Source organism: Ostrinia furnacalis, unplaced genomic scaffold, assembly GCF_004193835.3.
Source record: "Ostrinia furnacalis isolate ACB-3 unplaced genomic scaffold, ASM419383v2 OfSCF7680, whole genome shotgun sequence".
Taxonomy (NCBI): Eukaryota; Metazoa; Arthropoda; class Insecta; order Lepidoptera; family Crambidae; genus Ostrinia; species Ostrinia furnacalis.
The window spans coordinates 54,459-69,986 of NW_021137919.1; the positions used below are offsets into that span (position 1 = coordinate 54,459).

General features: G+C 39.4%; 1 protein-coding gene across 1 annotated transcript in view; it reads left to right on the forward strand.

The window, feature by feature from the left end:
• Positions 1–4,271: 4,271 nt before the first annotated feature.
• LOC114365917 (lysine-specific demethylase phf2) overlaps positions 4,272–15,528 on the forward strand; it is a 37,491-nt gene continuing 26,234 nt past the window's right edge. The window contains exons 1-9 of the mRNA XM_028322634.1: positions 4,272–4,376; positions 5,170–5,255; positions 6,898–7,193; positions 7,749–7,885; positions 8,780–8,975; positions 9,383–9,478; positions 10,027–10,172; positions 10,948–11,074; positions 13,656–13,778. Coding sequence (XP_028178435.1) covers positions 4,276–4,376; positions 5,170–5,255; positions 6,898–7,193; positions 7,749–7,885; positions 8,780–8,975; positions 9,383–9,478; positions 10,027–10,172; positions 10,948–11,074; positions 13,656–13,778 — 1,308 coding nt within the window. The 5' untranslated portion in view covers positions 4,272–4,275. The remainder of the gene's footprint in view (positions 4,377–5,169; positions 5,256–6,897; positions 7,194–7,748; positions 7,886–8,779; positions 8,976–9,382; positions 9,479–10,026; positions 10,173–10,947; positions 11,075–13,655; positions 13,779–15,528) is intronic.

Consider the following 15,528-nt stretch of genomic DNA (forward strand, 5'->3'; position numbering starts at 1 on the left):
GTAGAGCATCAGATTCACTACCACTTGGGCTATCCGAATCACCGCGACTTTTGTTAGTTTTCGAGTTATGATTTTCTTTTACAACATACAGAACTTTTAACGTTTTTAGTTTGCATTCGTGTTACATATGGATGTAAATACTTATGCATCAGCTAGGCCTAGTATTCATCCAATAATAATAAAAAAATCAGACATGTAACTTGACTATTCGCGCCACAGTGACCAAAAAAGTGCCTAAGCACAGAAATTTAAAACAATTATAACTCGAAAACTATCAAAAATTGCGGACCAACATGGGGGTGATTCGGGTAGCTACTGTTGCTCTACCTCTGGGATTCGGCTTGACACTACTTTTTGGGACACCCTGTATATTGCAGTGAGAAAAATAATGCATGTTGTTAAGGAATTACCCACTTACTTACTTACCTACTCACTTTGTATGTTTTTCACGACCTCGGAACTGTTAAACTTTCAAAGTCCTACAGTAAGAAGTTCTGTAAGTATTTCACGATTAAAGACCCACCGAAATCATCGAATCATAACAATTTTGCTTAAAAGTAAGAGAGGGTTTTTTATCCAAAATGTAAGCTCCATCCATGTCACCTGATGGAAAATGATGATCAGAACGAAGATGGATGCGATCTTCACCCTGAATCCTGGTTTTCTTTTACCGAGTCGCCTTTTTGACCCATTTGGGTCTACTTAGCTAGGTGATTGTTGCATTTAGTGGAATAATTAATCATTATTATCTTCGGTCGAGATTTCCGTCGTAGACTGTAACACGCAGGCATCCAATGTCGCTTAATCTGATTTGACAAGAAATAAGCAAATAAACAAAAAACTAAGTACATTGCAAAGTCTGCTGTGTCGCCGTAGTTCAATATCAAGATCAAGGGCAACTATTGCCCCTGTTGGTAGTTACAAAAAATGTTGTTTATAAAGGAATGAAGAAATCGCAAAATGACATCGCAAAAAGGTGGGCACCTGGGCACGTTGTTGTACTTATCTACGTTTAAAAAGAGGAAAAAATAGAAATTTGGTGATGTTGTTGTAGTGGTTGTAGACTTTGATAACGCATAAATGATTATGTAATAAGACCAATAACAATAATAAACCGTTCACTCAATTTATTGTTAATATTTTTTGCATCTAGCTTTAATGTTTGGTGCTTAAATTTATGCGTAAGCGCACCTTTTGGCCAGTCACAACTTTACAATTACGGGTAAAAAATCTGTGATACAAAAATCGAACAAAATAAAAACCGATAGTAGGAAACGTAATATAACCAAGGCCATGTCAATCAGAAGTTACTAACTTATATTAAATTAAATCGTTTTTCAGGCAGTTTTTTAGGATACTAAAAAGTTCGTTATCTAGCAGATCAAGCTAGGCTTCAGTGTGTGAGTATAATAAGTGGGTTACCTACGCCATATCGAATGACAAATGATCGAAAATCAAAATATCGAATACGTTTCATCGAACGATCAAAATATCGAACGATCAAAATATCGAATGGTCAAAATATCGAATGTTCAGAATATCGAACCATCAAAATATCGAACGATCAAAATATCGAACGATCAAAATATCGAAAGTCGATATAGACGTTTTTATTAAATTTCATCATGCATCATTACTTCAAGTTTATAAATTTTGAGAAATAATGTCCGTGGGGACCTATTATAAGCCTAGCCTGTCCCAAAAAGGAAAGTTCAGAAATGATGCGTGATGAAATTTAATAAAAACGTCTATATCGACTTTCGATATTTTGATCGTTCGATATTTTGATCGTTCGATATTTTGATGGTTCGATATTCTGAACATTCGATATTTTGACCATTCGATATTTTGATCGTTCGATATTTTGATCGTTCGATGAAACGTATTCGATATTTTGATTTTCGATCATTTGTCATTCGATATGGCGTAGGTAACCCACTTATTATACTCACACACTGAAGCCTAGCTTGATCTGCTAGATAACGAACTTTTTAGTATCCTAAAAAACTGCCTGAAAAACGATTTAATTTAATATAAGTTAGTAACTTCTGATTGACATGGCCTTGGTTATATTACGTTTCCTACTATCGGTTTTTATTTTGTTCGATTTTTGTATCACAGATTTTTTACCCGTAATTGTAAAGTTGTGACTGGCCAAAAGGTGCGCTTACGCATAAATTTAAGCACCAAACATTAAAGCTAGATGCAAAAAATATTAACAATAAATTGAGTGAACGGTTTATTATTGTTATTGGTCTTATTACATAATCATTTATGCGTTATCAAAGTCTACAACCACTACAACAACATCACCAAATTTCTATTTTTTCCTCTTTTTAAACGTAGATAAGTACAACAACGTGCCCAGGTGCCCACCTTTTTGCGATGTCATTTTGCGATTTCTTCATTCCTTTATAAACAACATTTTTTGTAACTACCAACAGGGGCAATAGTTGCCCTTGATCTTGATATTGAACTACGGCGACACAGCAGACTTTGCAATGTACTTAGTTTTTTGTTTATTTGCTTATTTCTTGTCAAATCAGATTAAGCGACATTGGATGCCTGCGTGTTACAGTCTACGACGGAAATCTCGACCGAAGATAATAATGATTAATTATTCCACTAAATGCAACAATCACCTAGCTAAGTAGACCCAAATGGGTCAAAAAGGCGACTCGGTAAAAGAAAACCAGGATTCAGGGTGAAGATCGCATCCATCTTCGTTCTGATCATCATTTTCCATCAGGTGACATGGATGGAGCTTACATTTTGGATAAAAAACCCTCTCTTACTTTTAAGCAAAATTGTTATGATTCGATGATTTCGGTGGGTCTTTAATCGTGAAATACTTACAGAACTTCTTACTGTAGGACTTTGAAAGTTTAACAGTTCCGAGGTCGTGAAAAACATACAAAGTGAGTAGGTAAGTAAGTAAGTGGGTAATTCCTTAACAACATGCATTATTTTTCTCACTGCAATATACAGGGTGTCCCAAAAAGTAGTGTCAAGCCGAATCCCAGAGGTAGAGCAACAGTAGCTACCCGAATCACCCCCATGTTGGTCCGCAATTTTTGATAGTTTTCGAGTTATAATTGTTTTAAATTTCTGTGCTTAGGCACTTTTTTGGTCACTGTGGCGCGAATAGTCAAGTTACATGTCTGATTTTTTTATTATTATTGGATGAATACTAGGCCTAGCTGATGCATAAGTATTTACATCCATATGTAACACGAATGCAAACTAAAAACGTTAAAAGTTCTGTATGTTGTAAAAGAAAATCATAACTCGAAAACTAACAAAAGTCGCGGTGATTCGGATAGCCCAAGNATAATAAGTACCTAAATATCACTTATTTCTGTGAGGTAGGTAGAGGTATGTACTTAGAATACCTAGTCGTTATAATATTTTATGTACAATTCTGAACTGAGCTACCTAAGTAGTTTTTAGTCAATGATAGGACAATAAACCTAAATGAAATATTTTGTCTCTCATCAATCGAGTTCTATTTTCCACCAAAGCGGAGACGAGGCGGCGGCCAGCATAGATAGAATAAATAGATATGTACTTAGCTGGTTTAATGTATTTGCGCCAAACCAGAGCCTGATCTGGATTACTGTCTCCACTGAAGCTGAACTGAGAGAGACCGGGGACGACGTGAAAATAACGATATTGGTTGCATTATAATAACACGTCTCGTCTTAATTTGTTGGATAATGATCCTGAAAGAGTTTGTACTTTACACTTGTTACCTAGTACGTACTTGTACCTAGTATTTGCGCTACAAGCACCTACAAGCTGCTCCAGGATTGTCCCATGTAGGTATATCGAAGGTGTCTTGTTCTAACATCTGAAATATATCCTCAATTACTATAATTGATACTTACTCAAATAAAGAGAAAAAAAAAAATGATACAACCATGTTCATAAACATTCAGTAAAGAATAATGTTCATAAGTCGTCTTTTCTATCCTCGCAGAATTTTGATTACAATAGCATGATGGAGTAATATTGCTATTAAATATTTGGTAGGCGTTACCAAAATGTCTTCTAAACTTATGTAAATGATTTAATTAGCCATAAAATTACAATATACTTTAACAATAAGGATGTAATTGATTTATCAATGAAATTAATTTAATTGTGTCTAAAAATTACTGTTTATAAATGTGTAAAAAAAATTGTCTATGCCTTGAAATTGCTCAACACTCCGTTCCAATCCCAAGTCAACGTGGAGTGGAAAAAAAAGAATGAAATTGTCTATTCGCCATTAAAATGGCGTCATCGAAGGAAACCTATTGTTTGTGTGGTCAACCATATAATATTGGACAATTTATGATAGAATGTGACTGCTGTCGTGAATGGTTTCATGGCAGGTAATGTGAAATCTAAATAAATTTTTCACTGAAAACCTCGTTACGTGTGAAAAAAGATGTGATCAAGTTTGACAGCACTCGGCCCTTCGGCCATCATTTTCTGTGTGAATGTTTTGTTTAATTTTTGGTGTTTCTACTCCAACCAAGGACTGGAATCTGTGTTATAAAGCATATTTTCGGTGTGGTGCTGATAATGATCAGTGGTTTTGGTGATTTCCTTGTTGTTCTAGTTTGTTTACATTTATGGTCACCATGGGACTCATTCGCGGTACTTCCACTCGCTTCTTTGTGTTTATTTATATATTTTCTAGTAAGTAGTGTTACTATTTCATACATAGATTAGTTTGTATCATTTCTGTAAGTATTTATTCTGGTATAAGACAGTAATTTCTAACTAGAACGAATATACCATTTTAAAAGGGATTCCTGTCAGAAGTAATTAACAGTACAATGTTCTTTTGCATAGCTCTGTCCATTTGTGGCCTCGTGTGCACCATCAATCATGTTGAAGTAATGGGACTGTGTGATAATAGTTATAATGGATGATTTGGTCATACCATAGTATACTAATTGGATTCCAAATTGAATTCCTACTGCTAGACGAAATGTATATGTTGTAAATAAAAAAAACCCTAGTTATAATCCTATCCAATTAAATTAAGTGCATTTTGATGCTACAACAAATAACTTAAACATAAACCTCTCTTTGTAGCATAGATTTCAGTCCATTGGTGAAGTCCCTTACCGTTTATTTATTAACACAAAGTTTACTCCATTTATATTTTATTTGCAGCTGTGTAGACGTAAAGATCTACCACTCCGATGACATAGACAAGTACCATTGCCCAAAATGTGCCCAGACATACGGACCTTCAGTGTGTAAGTATAAGTTATCTTAGAATCTAACTGGTAAACAATTAATTTATGGTTTCTTAGTGTTAAAAATCAGCTTCATGGTGTTTACTGCTGGATAATAATAGCACAGAATAATAATAAGTACTACGTACAGAAGTTTTACTTCGCGAAGGTATTTAAAAAAATGTATGCTCAATGTCATTAACAATATGGTGTAATTTAGCTTGTCTCAAGAGTCAAGCAACTTTGTCAGAAGTTTTGTTGACAAACATCAGTGATCGGTACTGCGCCGAAGCTATAGGGCTGACTTCGGTAAAATGATGTGACGTGAGGTGCCAATCTGCAGAAAATGGTGGAGGAAATACATGAATTAGCATGAATTATCATGAATAATATTAACTACTTATTTACCTCTCAGTGTCTTCAGGCAACTTAAAAAAGTGCATTCTGTGTTTTTATTATTATTTAGGCAGTTAAATACTGCACAGTATTTAGTACACCATTTTCTTTATTTTTTTCCATCATACACAAGAATACGCGTGCGTGAGTCAATGTTCGCTCGTATGTGAGGCCTTGTCGAATAGTACTCTTGTAGGGGGCTATCGTGCGTGTTTTGTTTTCGATGTAAACTCGCGGAGATGAACAGGCCTGATAATAGTCTCACCCATCTACAGAGGGCTTAGTGAGAGTTTACATCCAACATCTTCACTAGTGACTGCGTAAAAAGGTGACTTTAAAATGTATGACGGATTGTACTGTGCCCCTAGCAGAAACTTTCAAGAACTAAAATTTTCATGCATATTTTAAACGCTGTGGATGTTGTATGTGTTTGGTGTAAACTCGCACTACGCCCACAGACAACAGCACATCTCACCCATTTTTGTTGCAAATTGGCTTCTATTGTAACTGCAAAAAACCTTAGTGTCAACCTTGAGGTGCCATCATCTGGATATTTCATAAAAATAGCCCAAAAGCCTTGCAAACGATAAAAGTTGATTTATTTGCTGCAAAAAAGTTTTTTAACTGCTGATACTTGCATTCAATATCATTTAGCAAGCTGACCACGTTTATTTGCTATTTCGTAATACAATATTTGCATAGACATATTAAAAACTATGAAATGCACTTCACACTTTATGTATGTTGACTGTCAGTAACCGGCTTTTTATAAGTTGACCTTGAGTCGTGAGAAAAAATGGCATTAGATGCCATCATTATTTGTCAAGTTTATTTTTTGCTGCATCGTCAATAGGTATGAGTTATTAGTACACAGATTCTTGTAAGAAATAAAGTGATATGTTACTGCCTGTAGTGAGGACTATTTTATGATATTATAGGAAACCTACTTGCTTGATTATGAATTATACTAAGTAGTTTCCTAGTGAAACCTGACTTCTTTTTTGTCTTTCCATATTACTTAATTTAGGCCATATTCTTTTCATAAATTTTCCTATTTCATTGCTCTTAGCCTAGACGTTGACCACCGATTTTTCGTCGGCCGATAGTTGGGCCCGATTTTAAAGTGTATGAAAATCAAATCTGTGTAATGTGCGCACTTCCATACACGTTCATACTGATTAACTGCCCAACTAAACTAACGGCCGACGAAAAATCGGTGGTCTGCGTCTAGGCTTATTGTGATCTTATTTTGATTTTAATTTTTTAGTAAAAATCCCCACAAACAACCACCGAGCAGACCGTTACGAGCTCGGCGCAGAGACCCGACCGTCTCAAGTGGGGACCCCGGCATGGGTCCGAGCCTTAGCAGCCAGGCCACTACGTCCCGTACCAGCAGCGTTGCACCGTATGCGAGCGGTTCACTTCACAGAGGAACTGGTCCGGGATGACGGATTCAACAGACCGGTGATATTCCACTCGAGCGAAGGGCTGGATATGAAGTTGCCCAATGCAGCCACGTTTACTGTGAGGTCTGTGCTGAGGTTCTGTGGCGCTCAGTTAGAGGTGAGTTTATTCTTTTGGACTTGTGTGATTTGCCACCGCAATATTCCAAGATAAGATCTCGTGAATGGCGTTAATATACTTGGCACTGTTTTATCAAATTGCGAACATATTTTAGTGATGCGCAAAACATTCTTACTTGGATGGCATAGTGAAATCAAAATCAAAAAATGTGAGCTTCCGGCATACGACATCAGTCGTCTGTTAGAGGAAACCCGCAGTAGTGCAAGTTTTCCTCCTAAAGGATTCAAATTAGAATCTCAAAAGTTGTATTTGTAATATTCAACATTCTGATACAATGAGGGCTATCGTTTTTATACTTAACAGTTGGCACCCCTGGCGATTGACAGGGCCTTACTCTACAGTGGCGCCATCTTGATGAGTGCAAATGCGATAGTCCTCCTACCACTTTCGCGCTCACCAGTTGGTGCCACTGTCTTCGTTACTAGCAAGTGACAGGACCTTACTCTACAGTGGCGCTAACTGGTGAGCGTTAAAACGATAGCCCTCATTCCCTTTGCTCTCATCTTTATTTTAACCCCTCATTTCGTTCCCCAGGTGGAAGTGATAGACGTCCGCAAGCAGTCCACACTGCGGATGCCTCTGGGGGACTTCGTGGACTACTTCGAGACGCCGCCCGAGCATAGGGACGAGAAGGTCCTCAATGTGCTCAGCTTGGAGTTCTCCGACACCAAGTGAGTATGCTCATTGATCGTTTACATAACCATTAACCATGAACGGTTGCTTTAGGGATTTTGAAGATAGGGTTATCAGTTTGGCAGCAGTAGGGATTGAAGAAAAAAGAGCTAGAAATAATAATAATAATAAATATCTTTGGACATTTTACACTGCGCCTCTAGTATTAAACTAAGCAAAGCTTGTACTATGGGTATCAGTCAACGGATATAAACATACTTAAATACTATTAAATTAAATGTCTCTGAAATCACGAGCTTCAATGTTTAAAATGTCTAAAAAATTTATGACTTTGTTTTATTAAGTAAAGAGATATCAGTCTGTTTGAGCCATTCATTGCCAGTTTTAACACTAGGGTTTGTGAACTTAGTTGTTCCAATGCACTCAATAATTAGAAAACAAAGGAATAGAACATTCATGACGCAGTCAAACGACCCTCAAACCCGCAGTATGTAAGTGTTCTACTGCGGCTGTGTTAGGCTGTTGTGGCCCTAATATTATTCTGAGTTACACCGCCTAACTTTAACTGTACGTAACTATAACGATAACCGGTGCTTTTTGTATGGATGTTGAAAGATTTCTGGCGTATGTTAAAGTTGAAGTAAGATGCTGTAACCCAGCCTTAGTAGTTGATCGCTGATTGCTAGCAAAGATTAAACTAAAGCACATAGAATCCCGTCCAATGACCCCAAGCTACCCATCCATATCGCTCGCACGTAATTATGTTACTGTCGCGCTCGCACACTCGCTGCGGGCGCGCGTCGCACAGTCGCGACAGCAATATAATTACGCGCGAGCGATAAGGATGGGTAGCTAGGGGTCATTGGACAAAATTCTACGTGCTCACGGACCAGGCTTTAGCAAAGATTAAACTAGCTTTATCTCGCCCCCAGTATGGCGCCGCTAGTGGAGCCCCCATCGGCAGCGCGGCGCCTGGACTGGGCGGAGCGCGCGTGGCCCCCCGCCTCAGGGGCCCCCCGGCCCGCCGTCCAGCGCTACTGCCTGATGTCCCCCGCGGGGGCCTACACAGACTTCCACGTCGACTTCGGCGGCACCACCGTGTGGTATCACGTGCTGCATGGCAGAAAGGTACGTGATGATTTTTGGCGTTGTAGGGCGCTTCTTAGTGTTCAAGCGATACAGAAGGGCTACTCTGAAACACCGTTTACGTAGTTTTGGGTCTATCTGTCACTGTTGCACGCGCTGGCATCTCGCTTTGCGTGAGAGGTATAGCAACATTCGAAACTTCGGATAACGTTTGTCGGAGTAACCCCGCTGATCACTCTTTTATTTCAAAGTAGTATTTTTGTTGCAAACCTTCACCCATTTCAGATGGTATGTTTCGTTTCGTCTGTACTTAGATACTAATCCAATGAAATTTCACTCAAAATCAGTCCCTATTTTTGGTTAATGCAGTTACCTGAAAAACAGACATACTTATTACATTCACTTTTAAAATTTCAATTATTTGGTGACTTACGTGTGTTTTGTTTCAGATATTCTACCTAGTGCCTCCAACGTCTACAAATCTTGCCTTATACCAGCAGTGGAGTGCCTCGAACAATCAAAATGAACGCTTCTTCGGCGATATGGTGAGTTGAGTAATTGATACTATTATTATTATTCAGTCATTTCTTACACTGTCTACATGATTTGAAGTTATTTTGGTATCCGGCAGCCTAATTCGTTTTCTAAACAACTTCTTTAGTCTAATTTGAAAATTATAAATAACTTGAAAAAATCGAACTGCCTAAGGCGGGAATTGAACCCACGACCTTCCGCTTGCCGGGCGACTGCTCTTCCAACTGAGCTACTTAGACACTGGATGAATTGATAAATGATTCTTTAGTCTACATAGCATCGACTTAGTTATGTATATTACTACAACCTTTGTAAGCCTATTGAGTAAGGGGATTCCCAGATAGCGTCTCTCGAGGCGCGGCGCACCAACTCTTTAAACTAAACAACGCTACGCCCGCGCTGCGTTCTCTTTAAACTAAACACCAATTCTCTTTAAAATAAGTAGATCCGGAATTCGGCAGCCGCTTAGCATTGTTTACATTTATATTTTCAAATCTGACAGTCTTTGTGCGTCAGGTGTAGTAGTATAACAGCTGTCATATTCATGTTTGTTCACCAGGTGGAGTGGTACGGTACAGCCGAGCTGTGCGCAGGACAGACGCTATTCATCCCTAGCGGTTGGCTGCATGCCGTGCTGACGCCCTGTGACTCGCTGGTCTTTGGAGGAAACTTTCTTCATTCATATGCGATTGAGATGCAGCTGCAGTGAGTATTTGTTGCATTAGAAGTCTAAGTCGAGCTTCAGGCTGTGTTCACGTTAAGTGGACTGTAGTGGACTGATGTTGTCATGTACAAGACAAGCGTGACTATTTGAATGACAGACTATGAGCGGCTTACTGCTGGCTGGCTAACTCAACATCTAAGTCAGAAACTAAAATGTAGCGTAAGCTGTGAATCACCGACGTTATCTACATTAACTTAACTGTCTATAGACATTCACTCTATTTGAAACAATTGATGTTTCGTGATTGAATCAGAAATGAGGAGATCCGTAGGAGAACCAGAGTGACTGACATAGCCCGCAGAATCGCTAAAATCAAGTGGCAGTGAGCGGGGCACATAGCTCGTAGAGTAGCTCGTGGGGCAGAAAAGTTCTTGAGTGACGACTACTGGCAACCACGAGCCGGAAGACGTAGCGTGGGCAGGCCTTCCACTAGGTGGACCGACGATCTGGTGAGGGTCGCGGGAGGTGCCTGGATGCGAGCGGCGCAGGACCGGTTATTAGCAGATTTATGGGATTATGAATAATAAAGTGATATTTCTTAGAAAATTTGCAGTTTTATTAGAGACACACGTTACAACGCATACAACCACAGAGCACAGTGTTGCCGACATAATAAATAATTACATTGTCTATTCCAACACCGGTCTTTGTGGAAATCCTTGGCTGAAACGAACGAACCTAGCTACATAGAAATTCAGCGGTGGGAACAAGTAGTGGGAATAGTGTTATCGCTTCAATGAAACAATTTTTTTCCAGAATCTACGAGATCGAGCGCCGCGTGGAAACACCAGTAATGTTCCGCTACCCGCTGTTCGAGGCCATGCATTGGTACGCCGGCGCGCACCTGCTCACAATGCTGCGACGCCACAACGAGGAGACGCAGGTACATACACCACGTGCCTGGGTACACTCACCGCGTGTTTAGGTACACTCACCACGTGGTTAGGTACACTCACCGTGTGTTTAGGTACACTCACCGCGTGTTTAGGTACACTCACCGTGTGTTTAGGTACACTCACCACGTGCTTAGGTGCATTCCAGGTTTTTAGGTATACTCACCACGTGCTTGGGTACATTCCAAGTGGTTAGGTACACTCACCACGTACTTGGGTACACTTCACGTGGTTAGGTACACTCAACACGTGCTTGAGTACAGTCGCGGAATGAAAAGGTTCGTCACCTTAGTGTCGGTTTTCGCTTGCACTAGGTACTGTAAGAGTCAAACCTGCCAACATAACAGTACAAGAAACAGTGCTGTGTGCCTACCATGAGTTTACGTTAGGTGTGCTCGCTAGCGACTGCGTAAAAAAATGACATTTAAATGTATGACATATTGTGCAGCGCCCCTAGCGGCTACTTTCAAGAAATAAAATCTTCATATAATTTTTTGACGTATTCGCTAGCGAGCTCACCTAACGTAAACTCATGGTAGGCACACTGCTAACATTTAAATAAATATGACGTTTGCTAACGAATAAGGTTTTGCTTGTTTAATTTTCTATCCCATCAGTGCAATGCAATGATGACATTGACCAATCGACAACAGTTTTTTTTTATTTAAAAGAAATAATAATGGCAGGTTGAACCAACAAGAAGGTTTTAGTTTATCAATCATAATAATCTTATTGACAAGATAAATCGTCAAACAACTTTGATCTGAATAATTTTGAACTTTACTGATGAACAGTTAAAGATTATTTTCTCTAACTCGAGATTATTCTGTAACATAGTTTCAAAAGGTAATATGTGCTCGCGATTCGTTGAAGGAATCAATTTGAAAACTGACGAACCTTTTCATTCCGTGACTGTACATTCCAAGTGGTTAGGTACACTCAACACGTGCTTGGGCACATTCCAAGTGGTTAGGTACACTTACCACGTTCTTAGGTATACTCACCACGTTCTTAGGTGCGTTCCAAGTGGTTAGGTACACTCACAACGTGTTTTGGTCCACTCACCAGATTGTTCAGGTGGTCAGGTACACTCACCACGTGCATAGGTACACTCAGTACGCATTTAGGTACACTCAGTACGCATTTAGGTACACTCACCACGTGCTTAGGCGCGTTCCACGGGGGTATACTCATTACATGCTGAGGCGCATTCCAGGTGGTTAGAGCTCTTACACACGAACAGCATTTTGCTGTCGACGCATGTAACTGCAGTCGACGTCAGAAGGCGACGGCTAGCTGTCGACATGCTGCCGACGTGCTGTCGACGCGTTCGCGGCTGCCGCCGGCAGGTGGCGACAGCTAGCCGCCTCCGCCATTTTGAAGGTCAACTGTCAGTAGTCCAGGAGCTTACACGCACACCTAATGAGTTCCGAACAAATTGATTCGGAACTGCTAAAAAATTAGTGCTGTCAAAAACAATGAAATAATATGGAACTCGAATTTAGAAGGCTACCATAATAAAACATTAAAAAATAGAGCATGGGCGTCGGTGTGTGTAGTCTCGTTCTCTATTCAATAACATTTCTTAAACCCACAATGACCGGTTCTTTCTCTTTCGTCGACGACGACGGAGTAAATGCAACAACAGTGTTTCTTCAATAAAATCCATTTTCAACTGGCTGGCTCCTGTACAAAGACGTACGCCGACACGGTCGCCGCAGCAAGCTGTCGACTCGTCGACGTCTGCCGTCGACGTGTCAACAGCTTGCTGCGGGCACGTCGACGGCTAGCTGCCGACAAGTGACGGCGACTGCGGTCGCCTTTGCTGTCGTCAATGTGCTGCTCGTGTGTAAGAGCTCTTACGTATACTCACCACGTGGTTAGGAATGTTCACCACATGCTTAGTCGTATTCCACGTGGTTAGGTACACTCACCACTTGCTTAAACGCATTCAACGTGGTTAGGTACACTCACCACGTGGTTATGTACACTCACCACTTTATTAGGTATACTCACCACGTGTTTAGGTACACTAACCGTGTTTAGGTACACTCATCACTTCACATGGTTAAATATAATCGTTACCACGTCACGTGTGCAGGCTTATGTTTAGGGAAATTTATGAGTGCGTCATACGATTAGTGTTTTGGTAGAAAAATAGCTATTACAAACTAACGTTTAGCACATACTTTTGCTTAGTTCGAAGTCAGCAAAGACATCAATGTCTTCTTTAGCTAAATTGCTCCCAGCAAGTAGCGCTGGTGTGGAAGTATACAAGGTGTTAGGTAAATGGGTATATGAGCCGACACTAGCCCATGTTAACATGGTCATATAAATGGTATGGTGAAGTCAGAAAATGGATATCTTCATTTTAATTATTTTAATTTTCATACAAATCGGATTTTATAAAATTTATTTTGTATGAAAATAAAAAAATAAAAAATGATGATATCAAATTTCTGACTTCACCATACCATTTATATGACCATGTTAACATTGGCTAGTGTCGGCTCATATACCCATTTACCTAACACCCTGTATAATGTAAAAACAATGCATGTGTGCCCCCAGGACGAAGACTTCACACTTGGAGAGACGGTAGTGACGGCGGCGCCTGCGCAACTGCCGCCGCTGCTGCTGCGAGGGATCAAGATTCTCTCGAATGCGCTTAAGGAGTGGCACGCGCTTAAGAGTGTGAGTTGTAAACATCATCAATAGGCTAGATGACAAAATTTCAATTATTTATCCGTCAGACAGATAATTAGAAAATATTAGACTCATATTTTTTATTATCTTTCATAATTAAATAATAACAGTGCTACATCGAGTTGAAATGGCGCGTTACGTCACGCTTGAGTAGAATTTTAACTCGGAATAGATGTCACGCGACATTTCAACTCAATATAATACTGTTATTATTCGATTATGAAAAAAAAAAACAAAAATATGTGTTCTAAATTTTTTTATTATCTGTCTGACGGACTAAATAGAATTTCGATTTCATTACCCAGTCATCATCCTTATGCGGCCATTATCGTTAAGTAGTGGATAGCATCGTCATTTCATCTAAAAGACCTCCATTGGGAATATTAAACTGACATTGAACCAGCAACGAAATCAATCAGAAGAACCTAGGAGTTCTGGACTGGCTGGAATCAAGACAAAAGACAATGCCGGAAATTGGCGTCTTTTTTTTTTCGCGCGGCCATCGACCAAACTTTGTTTTTTGATTACAAAATAGTGTAATAAACCAAACTTACTATGACATGTATACCTCTAAACTCAGTCTGAACTGAGTTACGAGCATTAGAAGTTTGATGATTTTCATACTAGATTTGCTTTTTGCGCGCAAAGTTTGCTAAAAAATTGCAACAAAATAGTGACATTGTATGTGTAAACAAACAATTAAAGGCTCCAGACATCAGTATGGAGCAGAATGAGTGCAATAAAAAATAGCGCAATATTTTGTTGCAATTTATTACAAAACTTGCGCACAAAAAGCAAATCTAGTATGAAAATCATCAAACTTCTATTGCTCGTAACTCAGTTCAGACTGAGTTTAGAGGTATACATGCCGTAGTAAGTTTGGTTTATTACACTATTTTGTAATCAAAAAACAAAGTTTGGTCGATGGCCGAGCGAAAAAAAAAAGACGCCACTTTCCATACAAAATCTGGCATTGCCATTTGAATAACGACCGGTCCTGCTACGGCGCTACTCGCATCCAGGTACAGTCACGGAATGAAAAGGTTCGTCAGTTTTCAAATTGATTCCTTCAACGAATCGCGAGCTCATATTACCTTTTGAAACTTATGTTACAGAATAATCTCGAGTTAGAGAAAATAATCTTTAACTGTTCGTCAGTAAAGTTCAAAATTATTCAGATCAAAGTTGTTTGACGATTTATCTTGTCAAGAAGATTATTATGATTGATAAACTAAAACCTTCTTGTTGGTTCAACCTGCCATTATTATTTTTATTAAATAAAAAAAAAACTATTGTCAATTGGTCAATTTCATCATTGCATTGCACTGATGGGATAGAAAAATAAACAAGCAAAACCTTATTATAGATGACCCACGCTGAACTGTCCCGCCAAACTCAATGACAGGGTGGCGCTACCATCGTTCAACTATATGGTTTCCAACATGGCAAAAATCTGAACCGGCGATCCGGTATTGACGGTGGCGCCCCACTGTCAATGTCATCGACAGGACAGTCCAGTATTTTGGAACTATAATGTTAGCAAACGTCATATTTATTTAAATGTTAGCAGCACTGTTTCTTGCACTGTTATGTTGGCAGGTTTGACTCTTACAGTACCTAGTGCAAGCGAAAACCGACACTAAGGTGACGAACCTTTTCAAACTGCGACTGTACTTCAAGCGACATTCCCCAGAAGTCGGTCAGAAGATTCATTCAAGTCCTTAAAACTAGTTGGCAA